General features: G+C 41.4%; 2 protein-coding genes across 7 annotated transcripts; one reads left to right on the forward strand and one right to left on the reverse strand.

The window, feature by feature from the left end:
- The first annotated feature begins 226 nt into the window (after positions 1-226).
- Positions 227-7,288, forward strand: LOC106643221 (uncharacterized). Of its 3 annotated transcripts, XM_089589874.1 has the most exons (9): positions 227-557; positions 726-1,036; positions 1,211-1,410; positions 2,014-2,287; positions 2,369-2,926; positions 3,012-4,150; positions 4,247-4,717; positions 4,793-5,488; positions 5,578-7,288. In XM_089589874.1, the coding sequence occupies exons 3-9, from the start codon at positions 1,258-1,260 to the stop codon at positions 5,962-5,964; spliced, it is 3,678 nt and encodes a 1,225-aa protein (XP_089446000.1). In that variant the 5' UTR covers positions 227-557; positions 726-1,036; positions 1,211-1,257; the 3' UTR covers positions 5,965-7,288. The 3 variants fall into 3 exon arrangements, with proteins under 3 accessions (XP_089446000.1, XP_089446002.1, XP_089446001.1); XM_089589876.1 differs by lacking the exon at positions 726-1,036; XM_089589875.1 differs by lacking the exons at positions 227-557; positions 726-1,036 and having other exon boundaries at positions 1,090-1,410.
- Positions 7,289-8,091: 803 nt separating this feature from the next.
- On the reverse strand, positions 8,092-19,675 carry LOC106643222 (aquaporin). Of its 4 annotated transcripts, none has more exons than XR_016292883.1 (7): positions 19,642-19,675; positions 19,393-19,483; positions 10,339-10,601; positions 9,884-10,168; positions 9,501-9,707; positions 8,816-8,913; positions 8,092-8,516 (listed from the first exon to the last, which is right to left on the reverse strand). XR_016292883.1 is itself a non-coding variant. In XM_089589877.1 (6 exons), the coding sequence occupies exons 3-6, from the start codon at positions 10,597-10,599 to the stop codon at positions 8,275-8,277; spliced, it is 798 nt and encodes a 265-aa protein (XP_089446003.1). In that variant the 5' UTR covers positions 10,600-10,601; positions 19,393-19,483; positions 19,642-19,675; the 3' UTR covers positions 8,092-8,274. The 4 variants fall into 4 exon arrangements, 2 of the variants coding, with proteins under 2 accessions (XP_089446003.1, XP_089446004.1); XR_016292884.1 differs by having other exon boundaries at positions 8,254-8,319; XM_089589877.1 differs by lacking the exon at positions 8,816-8,913 and having other exon boundaries at positions 8,092-8,319.
- Positions 19,676-21,924: the final 2,249 nt, after the last annotated feature.

A 21,924-nucleotide genomic window follows, 5' to 3' on the forward strand; every position in this document is an offset into this window, starting at 1 on the left:
ATATAGCACTAAAATCTAGGGTTTTTTTCTCAAGATGATTTCCCCTAGATGGATGTGGACCGAAAATCACGACGCTAGATGGCGCTGACAACAAGAAATTAAAACACTAGATTCGAGCTATAGATCTATTAGTGGGAAGTGGGTATAACTTTTGCTCACGGTATACTACGGTACTACCGTTACCAGAAGAGCTACTCAGGTACTCAAAGGGCAACATATAGTTGGAAGAAGGAATTAATAAGCAACAGTAGAGCAAAAGGTCGGTCGTCTAGTCGTTTTCATCGTCTGTCTCTCGGCGTCAGCACAGCAGCGCCAGTTGGATACCGGGATCGTCAGGATCGTTGATGGGTATCGTCAGCTAGGCGTCGTGCAACAGCAGATCTGATAAATAATAGTAAATATATACATATACATATAAATTTCGACCACGAAAAGTGACGCCTGCAGAGAGACGCGCGTACCTACCAGGAAGGCACAGCAGCATCGGCCTCTCCTCGAGCGGTCAATCGTGTACCGCGTTCAACAGTTAGTCGCATCCTCGAGCGGCAACTGGCTAGGTACAACGTACAACACATTTCATACATCCGTTATATATATCATCGTAGCAGCCTTAGAGAATATATACATGGAGGAAGCGCTTCCTCCGTGTATATATTCTCTAAGGTAGCAGCACAGCAGCAGCCATAATAGGTACTGGTGTGCGCGGTGCTGTGTATCCATTACAGGCGGCGTCGCTCTCGCGGTTTTCGATAACGATCTCGGATAAGTACAACATATATATCTGCTCGCCGGGAAAACGAGACTCCTGAAGCAAGACGTCATCATCGGCGCCCGAGGGTGTTTACTCGTGGTACTTTTCCTCGTGTTCACATGGGTGTGTGAGAGATACGCGCGAGCGGCGCCATTTGCTCCAAAGAGAAGCAAGAAAGAGAGGGAAAGCAGTAGCCGGACAGCGTCGAAGGGTCTCTCTCTCTTTCTCTGTCGAGTGTCGACGCTGTCGACATCGTCGTCGTCATCACGAACACGAAGGCAAAGCGTAAGTAGATAAAGCAGAGGACAGCCGTACCGACCGATCGCCCGGCGTCTCGCCGCGCTTTCTTTCCTCTTCTCTCTTTCTTTTTGGAGCTGTGTGCGCTCAGCGCCCATACCGTAACTACAGTATACTTACACTTGCTTGACTGTTATTCTTATTACCGTGCTGGCCCAACAGTTTGAGACGAAACATTAAAAGCGCACCAGGAGTGAGAAGCTGAAAAAATGGAGAACAGGCCGGCCCCGTTGAGATCGAGGCGGGTGTGTAGATTCTGCCTGACGGATACCGAGCCGCTCAACTTCATCTACGACCGCGAGCTCAGCAAGCCCTCTAATGTCCCGCTCGCCCTGCAGATCATGTCCTGCGTCGGCATCGAGGTAATTATAACTCAGTTTTGTGCGACACATTTGCTCATCCATCTCGAACATTTTTTTTTCGTGCAATGATGTTCTTTTAGAGGGTACGATCACGGTTTTTTGGGTGACAACATATTAGGTTATAACATAGCTCGATAACTTGGCGCCCAAGAAATCGTAATTTCACCATTTTGGAGTCTTGGAATGTTTACGTGGTTGTTATTGCGTTGAGAAACTTCTTTACGCTTTTGGAGAAATTTATTTTTTTTTTTTTTTTTTTTTTTTTTTTTCCTAATCAGCATTAGCTGATAATTTTAATTCCATTCCACGAAAGCAATCATTGACTTGAACAAATTTATCAGGACTAATTAAGATAATTAACATACCTACTCCAAGAGTCGCTTGAGTCAATGGCTCTTTGGATAAAGTAGGTTGTTACCTTTTTTAACAGAACTGTGACATGTACTGATGTACTTGTTACAGTTGTTACTCGTAAGAATAAATAAGTCAATATGTTGTATCATTTTCTCTTGATACAACAATTTTTGTCGTTTAAAAAGCCTAATCGTTTAGGAAATCTGAAATTTAATAATGATCTAAATGGTGAATTGTTTCAACTTTTAGGTGTACTCTGCAGATGGAATGCCACAAATGATTTGTTTGCACTGTCGTGGCAATTTGGACAGATCTTATAAGTTCAAGCAGCAATGCAAAAAGGCAGATGAAGCCCTACGTGCCTATCCCATATCGGGAGTTCTTCCACGACCGTTTCCACTACTATCCTCCGATTCATCTGAGGGTACTGCCAAGAGAAAGATAGAGATAAGGAGTCCCAATGATCCTAAAAAGCCTCGGTTGGACAATGGCGACAGAGACAGACGAGAAAATGTTCTTGCTGGTTTGTTAAAGTTTATCTTGCAAATAACAAAATTGACCAAACAATGCAATTTAACTTTATTGTGAATCTTATTGACCTCAGGTCAACGACAGGAAGATATGCGTGCGGAAAAACAGCTGCGCGAAAAAGAGGAACTTCAACAGCGCCACGAGTATTACGAGGAACCGGAGGACATGGTTTACGAGGGTGAACACGATGCTAACGCTAAAGATGATGATGACGAGTCAAAGCTCGAACCTGGCGAGATCCGCGTGCATGCTTGTAATCAGTGCGAACGCACTTTTCCTCTGCTCCAATCGCTTCAGCTTCACATGGAACGAGCTCACGGACGGGATCGTGAATACAAGTGCACTGAATGCGATCGTTCCTTTTTCTCCAAGTATGACCTGACCAAGCACATGACAACTCATAACGAGGAAAAACCCTATTCGTGTCAGATTTGCAACAGGCAGTTTTCGCGAGCGAATCTACTTGCACGTCACGAAAAGATTCATCAGGAAGAGTTGAAGTACCCTTGCGTCCATTGTGATCGCTCTTTCTTCACTCGGGAGGATCTTGATAAGCATGAGGAAAACATGCACACCGCTGTTAAGCCTTACCAGTGCAACATCTGCAACAAGCAATTTACTTACAAACAAAGTAATTTCATATTAAATAATTCAGTTTTTAAATTTTTTCAACAACTAAAAGTAGAAAAAACTGAATCGATCCTTTTCTTTTTCAGGTCTTGAGCGACACGAAATGCTGCATAGCGAGGATAAGTCGTTTGTGTGCGAGTACTGCAAAGAGGCTTTCCGCACAAGCACCAAGCTCGCTCGTCACTTGACCACTCATGCTGGACATCGTCCGTATTTGTGCAAGCTATGCCCCCGCTCGTTCCTTCTTTCGCACCACTTGACGCGTCACATGCGCAGTCATTTAGTCGAAAAGCGACACCAGTGCGAGGACTGCGGCAAGGCTTTCAAGCGCAAAGAGAGCCTCGAAGTTCATCAACTTACGCACATCAAGCGGCCAGGTATGGGCTTGATATGCAATGTTTGCAAGGAGTCATGTCGTAACAGGGCCGACTACGTTACTCACATCAAACAACACATCGAGGCGGGTGAAAAGATGGGACCCGACGGATTGCCCCCAGAGAACAAGGAAAAGCTCGCGGATACCGAAGAAGAGGAGGAAGAAGAAGAAGAAGAACAGTACTCTGATGATGACGACGACGACTACGAGCCACCCTCGTCTTATGTGTATCAGGCTAAAAAAATGCAAAGAGGAGTGAATAAGTCAAAGACTGCTGAAGATGAAGAAGAAGAGACACTGGATCAGGATGAGGAGAATAAGAAGGAGCAAATTGTTTATGTGAGAGGCAAAGATGGCAACGTTGTGAAGAAAACGATAAAAACCCTAATGCCGATACAGCGTCGATCAGAGCCAGCAGAAGCTGTAAAGCCGAAATCTTCCTCTACTCCTCAAGTCATAAGCACGAAGCAAATAAAGGAAGAAGGTCTGTCGCAGCAAAAGGGCAGAGTGGATGAGACCGAAGCTCAGGTGCAGAAAATTGTTGCTTCCGTCTTCAAGGAGCACAAGATACCGCTCAAGAACCAAAGTGCTGAGCAGATCAAAGAATCGCAACAAGTTAAGCAAGTAACCATGCCAACTGTCATGAAAGAAGAAAAAATAGATTCATCCTCGGCATCCACTTCTCAAAATACCGTCAAGGTGATTAAGAGAATTATAGTTAAACGGCCTGCTGGATCAGACATGTCGGGTGCTATTACAGGTCCCATTCGCGATTTTATTCAAGAACCAACAACTCCAACTACTTCTCCACAACAGCCCGTGGCTACCCCGTCTACATCCGGCACTAAGGTATTAATTGTATTTCATGCCTTTTTTATGGATTTTCCATTTGTATATATATATATAAAATCACTCAACAACTTTCTTTTTTTAATTTTTTTTTAGTCCACGAAACGGTACATCCTGCGTAGAATAATCCGTCAAGGCAACATGGAGCGTGAGGTAATCATGCACGCTGACGGTACACCTGTGGATCCTGCCGAGCTAGCAAAATTACCCGCTGCAAATGTAGTGAAACGCCTCGTAATGAAAAAGCCAGTAGGCAAGAATCAAAACATTGATGATTTATTGCTTGAATCTCCGGACACGAAACAATTATTAAAACTGGTTGAGAGTCAAGATAACGCCGCGAAATCAGTGCCTACTCCTATGACTCCGATTCGCCGAGTTGAGCAGCAGCCGCAAGTTAAACAAGTGCAAGTACAGCAACAGAAACAGATGCAACAGCAGCAAAAACAACCGCCTCATCAACAGCAACAAACGCAGCAGAAACAGCAGCAACAGCAACTACAGCAGCAACAACAACCACAACAACCACAACAATCGCGGCAACAATCTCAACAACAACGGCCAAAAGTAAGTTGAGCAATATAATTTGGTCGTTTGAATAATATTGAATAGTTAATTAAAAACATACGTTGAACATTCAAGGAAACAAGTGGAAACAGCGATCAATCAAAAGAGAGGATCGAAGCGTTGGAGAAAGCACTGAAGCAACGTGATTCAAAAATCGCAGAACTCGAAGCGCAAAATCAGCAACATGCTCAACAGCACGAGTACGATGCTGACGAGATGTTGCCGGAGCGAAACGATGATGACGATGATGACGAGCAGGCGCTACCATTGAAGCGTGTCTTTGTCAAGCGCAAGCAGTGCATTTACGATGAGGAGCGCGAGTATAATGATGACGCGTCCTATCGTAAAGAAGGCGCTGTCGAGGAAGAAATAGCTACTGCAATTTCAAGCCAGGAAGAGTCAAAGGTCGAGGGAGTGCTGCAAACCTCAACGAATTTCGAGGATAAAGATGATTTATCGATCGAGGATGCTAAGATCATAATCATCAAGCCCGAAGAAAGCCAGCATGATGTCGATGAAATGAGCAGAGAGCTGTGTAACATTCTCGACTCGACGGACTCTGTCGTCAAAATGCAGGAAACCGTCTTGAATAATTTAACACGAATAACAACGGTTAACGAGGCGTCATCGCTCAAAACTTTTGCTGAAGTTGTTGAGGAGGCTACGACGCAGGAAGAGTCGAAGCCCGAAGTGCCGACGTCAACTATGCCAGAAGAGCAAATGGACCAAGAAATCGTCATCAGTTCAGGATTGGAGCAGCCACATGAACAGGTGTGCATCTATCTTTCTTAAGTGAATAATTTTGAATCCAATGGTGTACGTATATCATCATGTCGTTATTTTGTTGAATAATTTTTTAGGTAGTAGAGGAAGTGACTGAACATCAGGACCCTCAACTCAAAATTATTGTCACTCATCATGACCTCGAAGAAGCGCAAGTAGAAGAAGTGAAAATGGATTATGAAGGCTCTAATGTGGAAACAAGCCAAACCGAAGGCGTGGATGAAAGCGAGAACGTCGAAAGGTCAGAGGCTGAATTGTCTGAACTGAATACGCAAGTACTGTCGGACACGAATGACATATTTGAGGCATCTGTGACGGAAATGGAAGTAGACAAAAGCCAAGAACAGTCAAACGTTAACGAGTCGGTTATTGAATTGTCTGTTGCAAACGATACAATCAATTTGAACGAGACCACGGACAGTAGAGACAGTTTAGAAGATAAATTGTCGCAAATGGAAGGCTAAGTCGAAATGTGCTAAGCAAATAGTTTGTATTATAGATAAATAATGGATTGAATGAATTACAAGTTTCACCTTTACGAAATCGCATGATTCGTAAGTCGTATAAAAAAATGGGATCGGCTATTTTACTGACAGTTAAACAGTGGTGCATTTGCAGATTTTGCAAACTGATTTAAGTTTTTAGATCAACTGGTTTCCTCGAAGTGAAGTGATGACTGTATCATTAACTCGTTTGGAATTTGCGTAATTTTTTTTCCAATCTGTGAATTCTTTTTGTCTGTTTGACAAAGGCTTTTGTACTGTAATATTTCAAAAAAGTTCGTGTTGCAAATCTGAACGCACGATCGCGTACACGCATTCCACAAATATCAACTGGATTGTGCGATTTAACGTAACATTTTTCGTCTTCTAGATTTAAGAAGAAAAAAGGTGGTGTTTTTTCGATTATCTACGCGCCAAATTTGTACACAAATCATTGAATTTTAATCATCTGCATTAAAAAATAGCTGATCCACCGAGACCTTGTACATAGCTGAACCATTCCCTTAAAAATAAATTTTATATAAAAATTTTTATCATTTATTATGTAATTCGTGAGCACACGTAAAATTTGACATTATAGATTAAAAGAATATTCATGTATAAGTAAGAGAATTATATTAAGACAATGAAATTATAAATTTGGGAACAAATATATCATGTCACGATTGCTGTCACGATTGTTGGATCTCAATTTTTCTTGCGATCTGTATGTTGAAATACATTCAGGAAAATAAATTTATATTAGTGTTTATAATACATTTATCTTTATTATTTGGATTTAATAAAGTTAGGCTTCTAAGATTTTTAATAGTTTTTATTTGATATGTAGACAAGAATAAAAAAGACATGAACTAATAAAAATACTTTACTCTAAGTAAAATTTTGTCACGCATTGACTCTTATTATTCGTATATTTTTATTTCTTTTTTTTCATATAATAAAAATTTCTCTCTTTAAATTGCAGTTACTGTATGACACATGAAAAATTTGATGAACAAAAAAAAGTAAATTTAAAAATATTTTAAATATTAAACTTTGGCGACTTATTTGACAAATGATTACTAAAATAGTTAACTGTTTAATGTATATTAAAAACAAAGAAAAAAAAAAAAAAAGCTTTTGTTTAAGTTCGTTAGAATTGATGCGAATGACTTATTATAAATGTACATTGTTTTTCGGTGATACAATTATTGTGTAATATTGTATGTAAAATGAAATGTAACAGTGAGTAAATAATTATTACCTTAAGTTCTAAATTAAATAAAAAAGTGTGGTGTGCATTACATAAAAAAGTCAGTGAAAATCATTGCTCCTATTTGCCTTACAATCCCATTTTAGATAGATACTTTTACACATTATAAGTTGTAAAATTACATAAATAATTTTAGTTTAAAAATGTTTTTTTTATTATAAGCAAAAATGCATCAAATACAATAATAAAGCATATAAATATATGAAGAGTAGTGACATTTAAAAAACGTATTTTACAAAGGTATTTATTACGACATTGTTTAAATTCTTACTTGCACTATTTCGTGATATCGAACACAATAAATACATAAATGATTATAAATTAAACATTAGTGAGTAATAATGATCTATTAAATAAAAAAAAATCCATAAAATAAAACAGGACGAGGTCATAATACAATGTGATAACTCATATTAATCTACATACTCTGGTACTGATATAGTATGAATTATTAGTAGTATAATATATTGAGCAAATACGTACTTGAAAGAGTAAAATTTTGGTAAGAAAATTTCAAATAGCTTCAACATTATACTTAATTGTACGTGAACGATTATACAAAAATATACACGTTATGCGAGAATAATATTTGTAACTTTGATAAATATACTAATTACCTATAGCAAATGGTAATTTTTTTGTCCATCAGTGTTATTTCACCCCTTGAAGAAATGATTGATTTCGATTAATTCGTAAAAATATTTGTTACAGCAGAGATGACACGTTCATAAGTATACACAATATTATTATATTTTAGTGGTTGTAATGATAATTGAGTTGAAGATTTACGCTGCATCATTCAAGGTGAAACTTACCAGATAAATGACATGAAAAAAAAAAAAAAAAAATTGAGCGAAAACCTCACTCGGTTGAAAAAGCGGCCATGAAGGAGAAGAGCATTATATATTGTAGCATCGAGGGATTTTTGATCGTGAGCGCATAGAGCGAGGATTGCCCGGACACTGCGCTTTTGTCGTCGTGTTTTACGTTGCCGTAGTTCAAGGATCGAGGGACGGCGGTCAAGCTGGCTGGCCTCCCTTTCTGCCGCTCGTGAGCCGCTGGAGCTGCAAAACAACGGACGCGGATGATGAGCCCTTTTTTTTGGTGCTGTGAGTTGTTTATAGCTGGTGAATCGCTTGTGATGCTTTTTTTTCTTTCGTGCGATTTTTTGCTTTACACTCCCAGACTGCCTTTTTTTTTTTTTTTTTTTATCTGCGATCGTTTACAGGCCACCCCGTCCGCTGTCAATGTACTCGAATCGCTGTGGGGCAAACAGAATTGCTCGCTCAGTTTTTTTCTTTTTTCTTTTTTTTTCATACCATTTCATTTAATTTTATTTGGTTCCAGCTTGGTTTTTTTTTTTTTTTTTTTTTTTTTGTGTATTATTGTGATCGTTAAGGTTTCGATGATAAAGTAGTTGTATGTTTCCATTCCATTCAATTGTGAAAAACGGTGTACATGTAATGATGTAATGCGAAAAATGTGTGCAGGTATTTTTGTCCACGTAACAATTAAGTGTTGCAGTGCTCATTTTAAATGAGTAACAGGAAATCATCTTACTTTTTTACGTTTGTCGTGAAAAATCGTGATGTTTTGTTAATTTGTTATTATCCACAACAACAACAACGACACACGTCTTTATCCCCGTCTTAATGTCTCTGAAATGGGATGTATTAATGTATATTAAATAAACATGATATTCAATGCTTTGAGGGAAATGGGAGGTGCAAGTTTAAAATGAATGAAAATAAAAATAAATCTCGGTCGACGCAACCAACGTCTGATGCGTGTATTTTTTTTTTCCTCCTCAAGCGCTTGCAAGTGAAATGTAACTGTAAGAAGATTTTACGGGAATCGCGCGATTTACAACTTGATCTCGAAACAAGATAACGTTTATTCGCGCGCATGAAAAATTGCTACGAAATCGTATTTTAAAACCCATCGTGTCCACGAGCAAAAATAAAAATTTCAACAATTGAAGGGTATTAATAATTTATGTAATTGATCAAAAAAACGTGTATTTGAGGAAGAAAAAAAAAAGAACTCGTGCTCTACTTCATAAACAAAAAACAATTAAGTAGTTGCAGTAGTAGTATAGTAGTAGCGAGGCACGCACAATCAAACAAACGAACGAAAAAGAAAAAGGCATCAACAGCACTTGATGTTTTATATATGTTAAATGAAGAAGAAAAAAAAAAAAAAAAAAAACTCTCAAGTCATCTCCACGTGTGTGCATCGTTTATACCTCCTTCTCCTCGGTAGCGACGGTCGTGTACGACCGCGGTAGCTCGACTTCCTTGGCTGGTCCCAGCGCGTGGGTGTAGATAAGCGCACCTGCCACTCCACCGAGAATCGGTCCAACCCAGTAGAGCCAATGGTCCGGATAAGCACCTTTGACCACCGCGGCGCCTAGAGCGCGTGCCGGGTTCATACCCGTGCTCGTACGCGGGATCTGAAATTTTTTTTTTTTTTTTTTAACGACCCGGAAATCATCCCGTATCGTTGATTCAATCGCGCAGTAATTCGAGACGGGGATCGGTTCAACAATGAGCCACGTGGAGGAGGTAAAAAAGGTAATGCGACATTGTAAAAACACGGTGGTTGAAAAAAGATGTGGGTTGTACTCACGCCGACGATGTGGCCAATGGTGACGGCGAGTCCGATGATGAGCGGTGCGAGGGGCTTGTTCTCTGGTTTTCCCGGATCGCAGGCCCCGCATACGACGAGCACGAGGATGAAGGCCAGGAAGAACTCGACCCCCATACCCTGGACGGGCGTGAGGTTGTTCTTGAGCTCGACGGCCCCCAAGCTCGGCTCCATCATCTCGGAGGACAGGGCGCGCAGCACCGCCGAGCCGGCTATCGCCCCCGCGCACTGGACCGCCACGTAGAGCAATGCTCGGATAACGGGCACCTAGTTTTTTTTTTTTTTTTTTTTTTTTTCTCATTAGAAAACTTGTAGGTAATAATTCACTGTGTTTTTGCTCGTTTCAACGTGTTTTTTTTTTTTTTTTTTTTTTTTTTTACTAACTACTACTAGTCCAACCGCCATAGGGTGGCTTCCACGTGGAAAAATCGACTCACCTTGCCGATGGCGAGCATACCACAGGTGACCGCTGGATTGACGTGGCCGCCGGATATGTGGCCGATAGCCGTTATGGCCGCCGCCACGGTCAAACCGAACGAGAAGCTGATGGCCAGTATGCTGCCAGTCATCACGGCACCGCAGCCGAAAAAGTTGAGCAGCATCGTCCCCAGGAATTCGGCCACCAGAGCCCGGAACAGTCCCGCCTTCCTGTCCGTCAACTCGTTCGTCCCGAGGACCGTTTTTATACTCATTGCCATATCTGCGGAGAATACCAGTGCACATAAGTATATAACTATACGAGTGTTACTTTTTTTATTTATTTTTTTATTTTTTAATGCGAGCAACCGTAGATCATGCAGCTCCTGCCTCATCTCATACCGAACGAAAAGGATACTCGTAAACTGGAGCTCGTCTATGTCGATTATATTATACTTCGGGGCTGCGTCATTTTAAATTTGGTTTTCCTTTGTCCTTGGGGGGGAAGAAAAAAAATTGCAATCACTCGTACGCACGAGCGTCGTTCGTAAGACGAGTGTATATACACTCGCTGACACAGATCTCGTTCTCGCGAGGTGGAAACACCTGCGAGCCCAACATCGGCGCTCAAGTGCTATTATACACATGTGTGCAGTAGTGAGGTTTTTTTTTTTTCTCCTTTGCCCTATATATATATGTACGATTGTTTATGAAGCGCAAAATTTTCCTACCGCCTTGGAGTATGGATTACACAGCCTGGCTTCGTTTGATTTAAAAACTTGGAGAGTGGAAAACTGCTTTGGATGAGAATTGAATGGAGAAACAGTTAACATGTCAAGAATAGGCAAACATTTTTTTTTTTTTTTTTTTTTTTTCATTTTCCAGCTCGTACGCGTATAAGGAGCAGTCTTGAAAAAATAACGTATTTTTGGTTCGCGCAGTGAAGCCAGTATAGGTATTTTGGAGCTAACGACAACGACGACGACGTGTGTTTTAAGTTATTTTGTGTATGTGCGTAACCTAAACTCGGACGAGTTGCCGGTACGTCGTTTTGACCGACGTTTTCATAAATATACATCCATTATTTTTTCATGTTTTCGCGTGGTCGTTACATTTATTTACTTTTTTTTCTTTTTCGGTATACATGTCATTTTTTTTGTACGGCAGTATTTTACGGAGACTTGATATTTGCTTACGTTTCACGCGTCCCCTCATACGTTTATTGCATTCGTTAAAAAAATATATACCTACCACTCGTGATTAGAAAAAAAAAAATAATAATTTGGAACCAACCATAGTTTAAAACTCGCCGAGTATGATTCGGTGTTTAAAAAAATACAATGTGAGCGAAATCGGTAGGTATACGAATGTCCAAAATTTGCATTTTACGGGTCCTTTTAACATTTTTCGAACAATTCGGTTGCAAATGTTTGCCGAAACGATGGTAGTGACATCATCGCGTTGAGCGACAAAAAAAACAACAACCACCGGATACTCGTAGTAGAGGAGTTTTGCAATACTGAAACGTTTGCTCGTTGCCCGTGCAAATATTGTATCGACAACCCGAAAAAAAAAAAAAAAATTAAAAAATCATTCCACCCGAGACTAAAACTCGTTGTCCATTTGTAGGTACACTCCATTTCTTTTTAAACTATTTTTCTGGTGAAAGCAACTCTTTTGCAAAGATATATTACAAAACTGGAACTTACACAGGCAAACTTTTTGGAGCTACAAAACCGCGAGTGAGAGAGAGAGAGAGTTTAGCGTGGGATTTTACAATTTATACACACCCACGACTACGTAGGCATCATCATCATCATCATCACCTTATGCGACGTAGAACCCCCAATCAACTCAAATCCAGCTCAATTCGCTTAAATAGAGTCGAAAGAAGGATGTTGTTCATATAATTGTATGTATATCATCGTCATTAAGGATGACGCGCTCTCCGGTAAGTTTAATCGGTATTACCTATACGCACATGTTATAATCGGTACAGCTCAATCAGTCGGTACATTAATAACAACGACTCCACGTGTGCCACTGTTTATCTCCGATCGGTGATGGATCATCGGTTCTCTAAAAATACCATTGTTTCAATTGATGCTCCGCAAGTGAAATTGCGCCATCGACCAAGTTGTGGTCAGACCTGCCGGACATCGGCGTCTGACTCGACTAGGCTGTATCTACTGATCGGAAATACATATCATGGCCACGATTTTACACGTACATTTTACAATACACCCGATGTGTTTCTTTAAGGATAAAAAATATTATTTAGCATAGTACCTACTCGTTATATATACCATGGATTATCGCACGCAGAAGCAAAGACAGTTGCGCTTGAAAATCATACCGGTATATCTCATATATGTATACGTATACAATATATCACCTCCGAGCGAATCTCTCTCCACGGAAACGAGCACTAAAGGAGGAGGAGGCTCCACGTGATACCGTTATGTGCTAAAACACGCGCAATAATTTGCATCGAAGAAGGGAGGGAAGGAGGAGGAAATCCACCCACCTATTTGTGCACTCTATATCTGGAAAACTGCACCTTCGCGATCGTCCAACCCAGCGCGTGACTATGGTGATAACAACTCTATTGGTGAACATTCCTGGGTTGTCGTTCGACCAATACCGATCTTATGCCGATCTCTCTATACCCGGGCCCGACTGTTTTAGTTCGAAAAGTAATTTATTCCGACTTTACGGGGTGTACGGAGAAAAAGATACGAGGTAAACACAAGTGGGTACGCTTCTTTGAAAATCGCATGAACGGTGGATTTAGTACGTGTACATACGTACATAAACGTAGTTTCGAAGCGGCGTTGGTGGGTAAATCGAGAAAATCGGAGGAAACAACAACTACTTGCAAAAAAAAAAAAAAAAAAAAAAAAACATCCCACAACGAGTACAAGGCGCCCATCATTTCTCAAAGTCTCGAGTGATTCACCGATCCCGTGCAGCGGGTTACGCAAACGTTACACAATTACGAATCCTGCCGGCGAACCGCTCTCTATGTATACATATATATATACATTGCACCATTTCTGAAAACGGCAATCAAGTATCGACAACTCATCTTATCGGTACAACAGCTCTCCATAGGGTTACAACTCACCAGTCCCTCTGATGCACCTCGGGTATACTACAGGTATAAAAAACGTAGGAAGGAAGGAAGGACAATATATAGTGAGCCGAGCAACAATGTAACGCGCAATGTAATCTTCCTCCTTACCCGCACACATTTATATATGTATATTTAATGTATACTCTGACGTGCACCTGTATATGTACATTAATGTATTTCTGGAGCTACAGCCGTGCGGGTCTTGGCTCTGGCGCGGCCTCGATCTAAATTCACGATTGTCACAACAGCAGCGGGGGAACCGCTAAACGACAGTCGCGTGTCGGGATATACAACTGTACTTTTTCTTCTTCTTCTATTTTTCTCCCTTCTCATATACTGTCTACACTCGATATACATATACATATATTGAAAACAAACGTTCATCTAAAATCTACATGGAGAAGAGGAGGAGGAGATAGAAGAGCGCGGGGGTGGCTAATTTCATCCGAGACATGGGGGGCTCGCCGGCGGTCGTCCCGCAAATCAGAGCGTGAACTCGCGCCGTGTGCTGCGACCTGAGAAGGTCTTGGCGACCGGGCTGGAGGTACGTATTATATAAAATAGAAAAGCAAAGGGGATATATACATATAAATATATGTATATTTACGTGTACACAAGCAAGCGGGCCTTGTTCTCACGGGCATGAAAAGTTGGCCATCCGCTCGGATGGTGGACCTTTGCGATCGTGCAGCCGCGGAAGATAGGAAAGACGATCTTGTCGTATAATTGTTATTGTCTTGTGAGCTATTGCGGAGATTCGGATTATTGGCATTTTTTATTTTCTTCCTCTATTTTTCATCCCAAAGCGCGTAGAAAACGTTACGCGGTGTTGCGTTGAGTTTCCATGATTGCGAGCCGATCTTTTAGTATACCCTCCTATTAAACGAATCGTCCAATTATTAGCTGACGTATGCTTCTCTCTTATTTTTTTAATCTCCAATTATGCGTCATCTATACTTATATTAGACGTCCACACCTCGATGATAGATATATACGAGGAGGGCTTCATTGGGACGGTTTTTTTTTTCCTGCATTGTTTAGCTTGTTGTTGATTTTTTTATTTTTATTTTATTTTATATCTCGGAGCAAAGAATAAAAAAAGTACATTATTTTTTCATTCGGTGCGGAAGCTATTCAATCTGTAGCTGATGGCCGTGCTTTAGCGTTAAATGAAAGAAAGACAGAAAAAAAAAACTGCAAAAATAGATAAGGTGTAAAGATATACAAACGAGTTGTCAAGGAAAAATAAAATTATTTTTAGAACAACACGCAGGTGGATATCACGTAAAGAGTTTGGAATATGGCTGAAAAAGTTAAGTGCGTGGACAATCACTATATATTGTACATAAACCATTGTTCCCGAATGATCGATCATCTCCGCAAACATAATCAAACGGACGTAAAAGATGATGATTTTTTTTTTTTTTTTTTTATCAGCGAAGTAATTAAAAAATTTCGTCATTACCGATAATCGTAATTTTAATCGAGGCATTGGGAGAGCAAACATTTGCCAAGCGACAGTAAAAAACCGAGCGTCACACTATACGGTATGGGTGTTCGCAGAAAACTTGACGATCGGGTGCTCTTAATGACACGTATCACCTAAACGCCGCGATCGTAAAAGTTATTTCGAGACCAAAGTGTACACCTACACCCGCTCGCGGAAGGAAAAAAAAAACTAATCGCTTGTTTACGCCGTTTCGCTAAAACAATCGGCCGATCGAGAGCCAATACCGCCACCGGCCTCACGCCGATTTACATATCGGCGAGCCGTGCAGTCCGCGCTTACCTAATCCGATTGTTTCGCGAGAGAGATCGACCTCTGAGTGGCTTGTTATTATTATAATTTTTTTTTTTTTTTTTCGTTTTACCGTCATTCTCAAGCGACTGCGCGATCTCGGAAGTATTTACCTCGTGCTTCTCGTAGCTGCATGTATACATTGTAATTATTGTAATCGTTACGAGTGATGAATCCACGCGCTCGAGTCCAACAAAAGAATCTCGGGATTACGTGTTTACACCACTTTTGTATCGATACACGGTAACACAATGTCTTTGAGCGCTTGGCCGATTATACAGGCGGTGTAGAATTACCATTGTACACTTGGACGCCAATTATACGCTTCCAGGTAGCGCAGCTAAAATAATAATATTACCTCGATATTGTATAATAAATTGTGCATCGGCGATACGAGAAAATCTTTCTTTTTCATCTTACACTGTACCCACACCGTGAAACATATATATAGGGGATATTAACCGCTACGTGGATGCTAATGTATACAAGTGTGTGCATTTGTACATCAAGCCGCTCTTGCCGATCCTCCCCCTAAATGATCCGCATATATGGCTCGGCTGGTCGCCTCCTCGGCAATCTGCTCACGGCCATCGCCAGAAAGCCAGTGTGTGTATAAGTGCACGTTCTACTTTCCAGCTGGATAAGAAGGTGCAAGCGAGCGAGCCATATATACGTATGGAGAAGGAGGCTGCCACCGAAGCAACGATCTTTCGTCCGATTAGGGGAAAAGAGCGAGCGGAACGGACTCGCTGATGCTAACTTGTTCCCGAGCCAAGCTTGTGCACCATACGACTGTGCACGATATAGCCTCGAGTAAGAGAGTCTCCTTAAATCGAGCGCGAAAAACCGGTAAATCGGCTTGCCGATTTTTTGCCGGTACACATCGCGCAAACGGGGTACGACCCGATGAGGGCTTTTACAAACACCAACCGAGAGACCATCGCGCTTACATCAATCATCGACTGCGGCCATGCATTACGTGCCGATCGAAGGAGCTCGGATCTCCGCGCGTGTATTTTACGGTCTTTCCTTCATTTTTCATAAATCACGCGCGCTCACGGTACAACACACGCGTAGCGCAAGCACGTTTTTATAAGTTCGTGTTTGATTTTTTTGTTTCGTTTTTTCGTCGTGCAAACAGGTCCGTTGTACGCGTAATACCGATCTTCCTCGAGACCGTACATCGCAAGGAGGCGTGCGTGTAGTATTTTTCTTTTCGTTTGAAATTCCACACACACGCGCGCATGGGGATAATATATATAGGATCGAAATATGCACTTTGTTCCTACGCGCATGTATATATTTATTATCTCCGTGTAACGTGGCCACACTATATGGCTGTGCTATTACAACCAAGATGAGTCTCATGGTGCTCATCTCGAGCGACTTCCCGTCAGCGTCTCCGCACCCGTTTGTCTTTCATGCACCACTACCATCCGCAGGGTATATAGAGGTATGCGCTCGCGGGGATTACGGTAATTAGGGGATGAGAGCGTGTCGTCGTCGTATAGACCTATACCTGCACAGATGGCATATCTGCACTTTTGCGCCGAGACCTCGACTAGAGTCGATTAAACGTTTACAGCTTGCCGATTATTCTAATTTGTGCTTGGTATTTCAACAACAGCCACACTGGTAGTACTGTTCCAATGATATCTCCTTGCAACATGCAACGAGCATAAAGCGCAGCAAGTGCGATCGGCTTTTCAAGGAGTCCGTGTATATAGACTTGGTACTCTGAAAACCCGTTAAAAGAGGGGAATGGTATATACGGCGCGGTTTTTTTTTCCTAATATAGCCTCGTCTGGCGTCACCTATACGTATTTTATATAAAATGTACCGATTTATATATCGATCGCAAGAGGTGTTATTGTTGAGCCGGTGGTTATAGAGTGCACGTACACACTTGCATAATGGAAGAATTCGCCGATATGGCACACATTTCCCAGGTAACAATGCGTCGTTTCGGGAAAAACTACACACACACGCACACCCCGTTTTTTACTGCCACCGTGTGTACCACTTGGACGCAGCTTTGCGGCTCTGCTCTGCTACAATGTCCCTACCTTTCTCACGGACGATTTTCATTTTGCGCGGAACCCGAGGCCTGCATCTGTGTGACCGTCTAAGATAATTCAGGCTGCCTCTGTTTTCATTGTTGTGCAGGGGATGAGAGCTTTGATTATATTGTGCTTCTACATGTATATATAATATGGGTGTGGGCAAATAACAGAGAGAGAGAAGGAGGACGGGGTTTACAGTGCTCGACAACCTTGGGCGCGAGTCCCTACGTGCAACCATCGTCCGACTAGTTTTTGTTGTTACTTCTCGCCATTGGCTCTTCTCTCGGTACATCGTTAAAAAAAAAAAAAAAAAAAAAAAAAAAGTACCTGTACGACTTCTGCGAACGTATCGGTATGGGTATATCTACGTGCTCTTTGTCTTCGGTGCAGGAATGAGAAAATATCGTTAATAACCGAGTTCCGTTTCAACCTCATTTCAATTGGATATATATACGGTAATATACGATGGTCAAAATATGAGGGAATACTTGTACACGTCACGTGATATCCGATTCCCGATCGATGCATACATACATTTTCCCGATTTTTTGCATTTAAAACCATACAATATGGTATCACAGCGTCCCTCATTATTATCATTGTACTACTCGATGATCATCGAATCGTAATCGCCGATGACGTCACTCGCGCAGTAAACTCATAAAGATCACATTCCCCAAAGAGTGTATAACCACCGCACTCGGGCCATAAAATGATAACAGTTGAACGCAATTAGACTTGGCGCGTGGTTGAATATTTCATGTTATTTTTCGTATATTCTACATGCACGCACCAACTGCCGATTTTTTTTTTTTTTTTTTTTTTTTTTCAACATGTACGAGTCATGCAACACACTAGCGATCGGCACGTTAATTTACCGATAAAACTGACTACCCTCATTTCCTTGTTAGCGACAAATCGTACACGGGGATCATTTACGTGGATATGAATAAACTCGGGCAAGCTCGACAGATCGGCGAAAACGACGCGCAATGAACCGTGGAAATTATCTCCCGCAAGTTGTATACCGATCGCTGAGACTGTGTGGCTTTCATTGTAACGTTACGTGTACAGAGTCGTTCGTTTTATCAATTAACGGTACCGAAGCTTTGCACTTGCAGGCGAACCAACAACCCACGCACAGATCGTCTCGGTACTCGGAATGTATATTGCGCGCGGATGGATCACCAATCGGAGGGGGGAATCGGATTAGGGTCTCGTTTCAAGGAAACGCCGTAGCTTGGATCTGTGAATTATTAGCCAGGACGTGGGCGGTTTTCTTTTTCATACCGATGTTCTTTTGAATACGGAAATATAGATTATACCTTGAAATTGGGAATAACGCGATGGACAAGTGGCGTTTGGGTATGGATATACATTATACGTCAATAGCAACGTGTTCGCGTCATCTTTTACCTAATCTGCGTGGGTATAATTTTTCAAGCCGATAAGCTTCCGGAGTTGGCGTATCGGTTGATCAGTTTCTCGCAATTGTAAAATAATTCAGACTCCATGAGGAATTACGGCAGTACGTGTAACAGTACGTGCGTGGCAATTAAGCGTAAAAATTTATATGTTAAATGATGCCGCGCGCGTGAGAAATAAAATTTACAATTAATCGTGTTTTACGAGCTCGTGACGATCCAAATGCCTGCAGAGTACCGCTATACGCACGTACAAGATAAGATTAATCTTCTAGCGGTACTCGCGTTATTCACATGTATTCGACACTGTTATTTTCGGTTTCGCTCATTGACATACAAAACACACAAAAAACAAAGGTAAGACGGGCGTGATAACATTTTTCGTGAAAAATCGAGCGCGCGAAATGTACGTGTTGCGTAAGCTTCGAGCTAGGGGTGCACTTTTATTGCCCTGTTTGAAGTTAATTTGGGATCACCTGCTAAAGTTGACGGAGATTGACGGTGCATCGAAAATTATTTTCGTTTTTTCATGCTCGTGTTAAAATTACTTGGAACCGATCTTGGTGCGAGTACAAGAAGTTCAAAAAGGCTCCTCAATCCATTGATTTTTTTTTTATACATAAGTAAAACTGAAACAACAAACTTGAACTCACCGTGTGTATTCAGTCGGAAAAAAATCACTCGCCGCTGCTTGTGTACTACAATACAAAGTTCTTCCAAAGCACCTGTACCGATTTCACCTCACTGAAACAACAATTAAACAAATAATAAAAAAAAAAAAAAAAAAAAACCGCGAAACTGGACGAGCATCGGTATATTCACACAAGGCGTGCGCAAAAGGGGGATGAAACAAGATGAATGAAATGATGCGAGAAGGGGGTAATAATTAGGTAAATGTATACCTATCCCGAAAGCGAGCGCACGAGTTAGTCTCTGTTGGCCGACTGAGGCTCGCTATAGCGCCCACCGATCTCATATAGCTCAGCAACAGCAGCAAAGGCGAGTATAGTTGTGCCATTCTCTCTTTCTCTCTCCGCGCTTGCAACCACCTCTCTCGTCTTCTTTTGCTTCCTCTTTTAATGCAATCATCGTTGCGCTCAGCTGGGTTCCTTACCTCCACCACCTCCACCTCCTTCTCATGTGATGAAATATACATGGTGCAGGTGTATACTGGCTCCTTATCCCATCTATACACTTACGCATGCATATATACATATATGTACGATACGGACGGCCAACTCGTTGGCTATTTTACAGAGGGATCGGTTTCCGCGAATGATACGGCGCTCTGCTTTGGCGAGCAAGGCTATGCGCCCGCGACGTGTGACGATCGGCATAGCCTGATGCGGATCGTATACACTATACACGTGTGTGTACCATAATATATATATATATATATATATATATATATATATATATTATCATCATCATTATTATATTGAGGAGTGTTTTTTTTTTCGATAAAAAATCGTGGAGGCTCGATACCGATCTTTTGCCGATCTTCCTGGTACAACGTGCTCGAGGTATTGGTTGCAAGTTGACGGAACATGCTTGCACACAGAACCCAATCTCGAGTATTAAACAAAACGAAAGAGCACGACACCGAAAATAGGGAGGTAGCCCGTGGCCGAGATTATGCTTTCTCTCGTTCTTCGAGATCCCACGCGCAGAGTCGCAAAACAAACGTCGCAGACGAAGAAACGGGCCGTAGTCGCGTGGACGGCAATTAGCCATTCTATGCTCTCACGGCGAGTATAAAAGACAAAGGCAGTGTACGTATATATTATGCACGTGATGCTCATCATTCGCGAGCTCTCGTTTTCTCGTCGTCCATACGCAATGGTCGCGTTTGCAAATAGTTTGGCCCCGTTGTTTCCGGGCTATGATATAACATAAATACGGGCAACAATGCGATATACAATGTGTGACACGTACAAGATATTATGTTGTGCTCTCCCGATTACATTGTAAGAGTCGTCGTCCTCCCCCGTGTATGACCCCGCGCTGCACACGCGGGAGAGGCGATCCAGTAATTAAATACATATCTACTTGCTCGTTACACCTGACGGCACGGCGTGTCTATATTACATTGTTATGCGTATATATATATATATATATATATATATATATATATATATATATATATATATATATGCACTGCAAGCAAATTGATACACACGGTGTACGTATACCTCGCACTCGCGTGTGTTGTATATACCTTTGCATCGTCACTTTTTTTTTTTTTTTTTTTTTCCTTCTTCCAACTAAAAGCAGGCGTACATTCGTTTACCCATCCACATTGTATCGCGCGCATTGCTTGCACACGTATATAATATTATATTAACATACCTACACGTATATACATATAAACGCGAGGGATTACTCGCACGTGTTGTTCGCGGTTCTGAGTAGAATTAAAATGAAGTTTATTTATCCGGGGGGGGGGGGAGCACCTGCGCGAAACTGGTCTGGTACGTCGTTATGATTTTTCTCGTGGTATACGTGAGAAAAATCGCGATTGTTTGATTTTTACCCCGTTTTTTCTTTATTTATTTATTTCTTTTTTTCTTCTTTTTTTAAATTTGAATTCGAAAAAGTTGGCTTGCGAGTCAGAGGCGAAAAATCTTACTCGTTTGGTCGACAAGTATATATTTTTTGTCACTCGGAAGAAAAAGTTGAAATTAAAAAATTTCATAAAGTACGGACGGCTGTCAATTCAAGAACAACCATATCAATGTGTCCTCCATATAAGCACGTAACGAATGATTTCGTATCCCCCGTCCCGCCCCCTTTTTTGCGCAATCGCTCACACACAATATCCATGTAACGGAGTTGGAGGCGCATACTTGTTCCTATACACGGGGTTTAGCGATTTTACGGGGCAAGCGTATAATATACGCGGTGAGCCGGTTGGGCGCGTGCTTGCGGTGCAAGAGTAGATGCGCCCTCACCGCGGGTACATACCGCGATCGGACGTTTATTTGTTTGGACGCGGCTTGTTTCCCATGTGTATGTCCAGGTATACGTGCAATTGTGGTTATTCTCTGCCAACACGATTATCTTCAGTGTACGTCCTATTTATGTAAGATGAGTGTACCTACATCTGATGTAATACATGCGGTGCTCTGTACGTGCAACAACTGATGAACAATGTAAATTTTTTTTTCTTTTTTTTTTTTTTTTTT

Source organism: Copidosoma floridanum, unplaced genomic scaffold (genome assembly GCF_036245765.1).
Source record: "Copidosoma floridanum isolate Cflo_tuat_1 unplaced genomic scaffold, Cflo_Japanese_pri ptg000009l, whole genome shotgun sequence".
Classification (NCBI taxonomy): Eukaryota; Metazoa; Arthropoda; class Insecta; order Hymenoptera; family Encyrtidae; genus Copidosoma; species Copidosoma floridanum.

Coding starts and splice junctions, on each gene's coding strand:
- LOC106643222 (XM_089589877.1), bottom strand. CDS start 10,599: ATGGCAATGAGTATAAAAACGGTCCTCGGGACGAACGAGTTGACGGAC. Junction 9,708..9,883: donor CCATTGGCCACATCGTCGGC/GTGAGTACAACC, acceptor AAAAAATTTCAG/ATCCCGCGTACGAGCACGGG. Junction 8,320..9,500: donor TCGCTACCGAGGAGAAGGAG/GTATAAACGATG, acceptor GTTGTTTTGCAG/CTCCAGCGGCTCACGAGCGG.
- LOC106643221 (XM_089589874.1), top strand. CDS start 1,258: ATGGAGAACAGGCCGGCCCCGTTGAGATCGAGGCGGGTGTGTAGATTC. Junction 4,718..4,792: donor CTCAACAACAACGGCCAAAA/GTAAGTTGAGCA, acceptor TGAACATTCAAG/GAAACAAGTGGAAACAGCGA. Junction 5,489..5,577: donor TGGAGCAGCCACATGAACAG/GTGTGCATCTAT, acceptor ATAATTTTTTAG/GTAGTAGAGGAAGTGACTGA.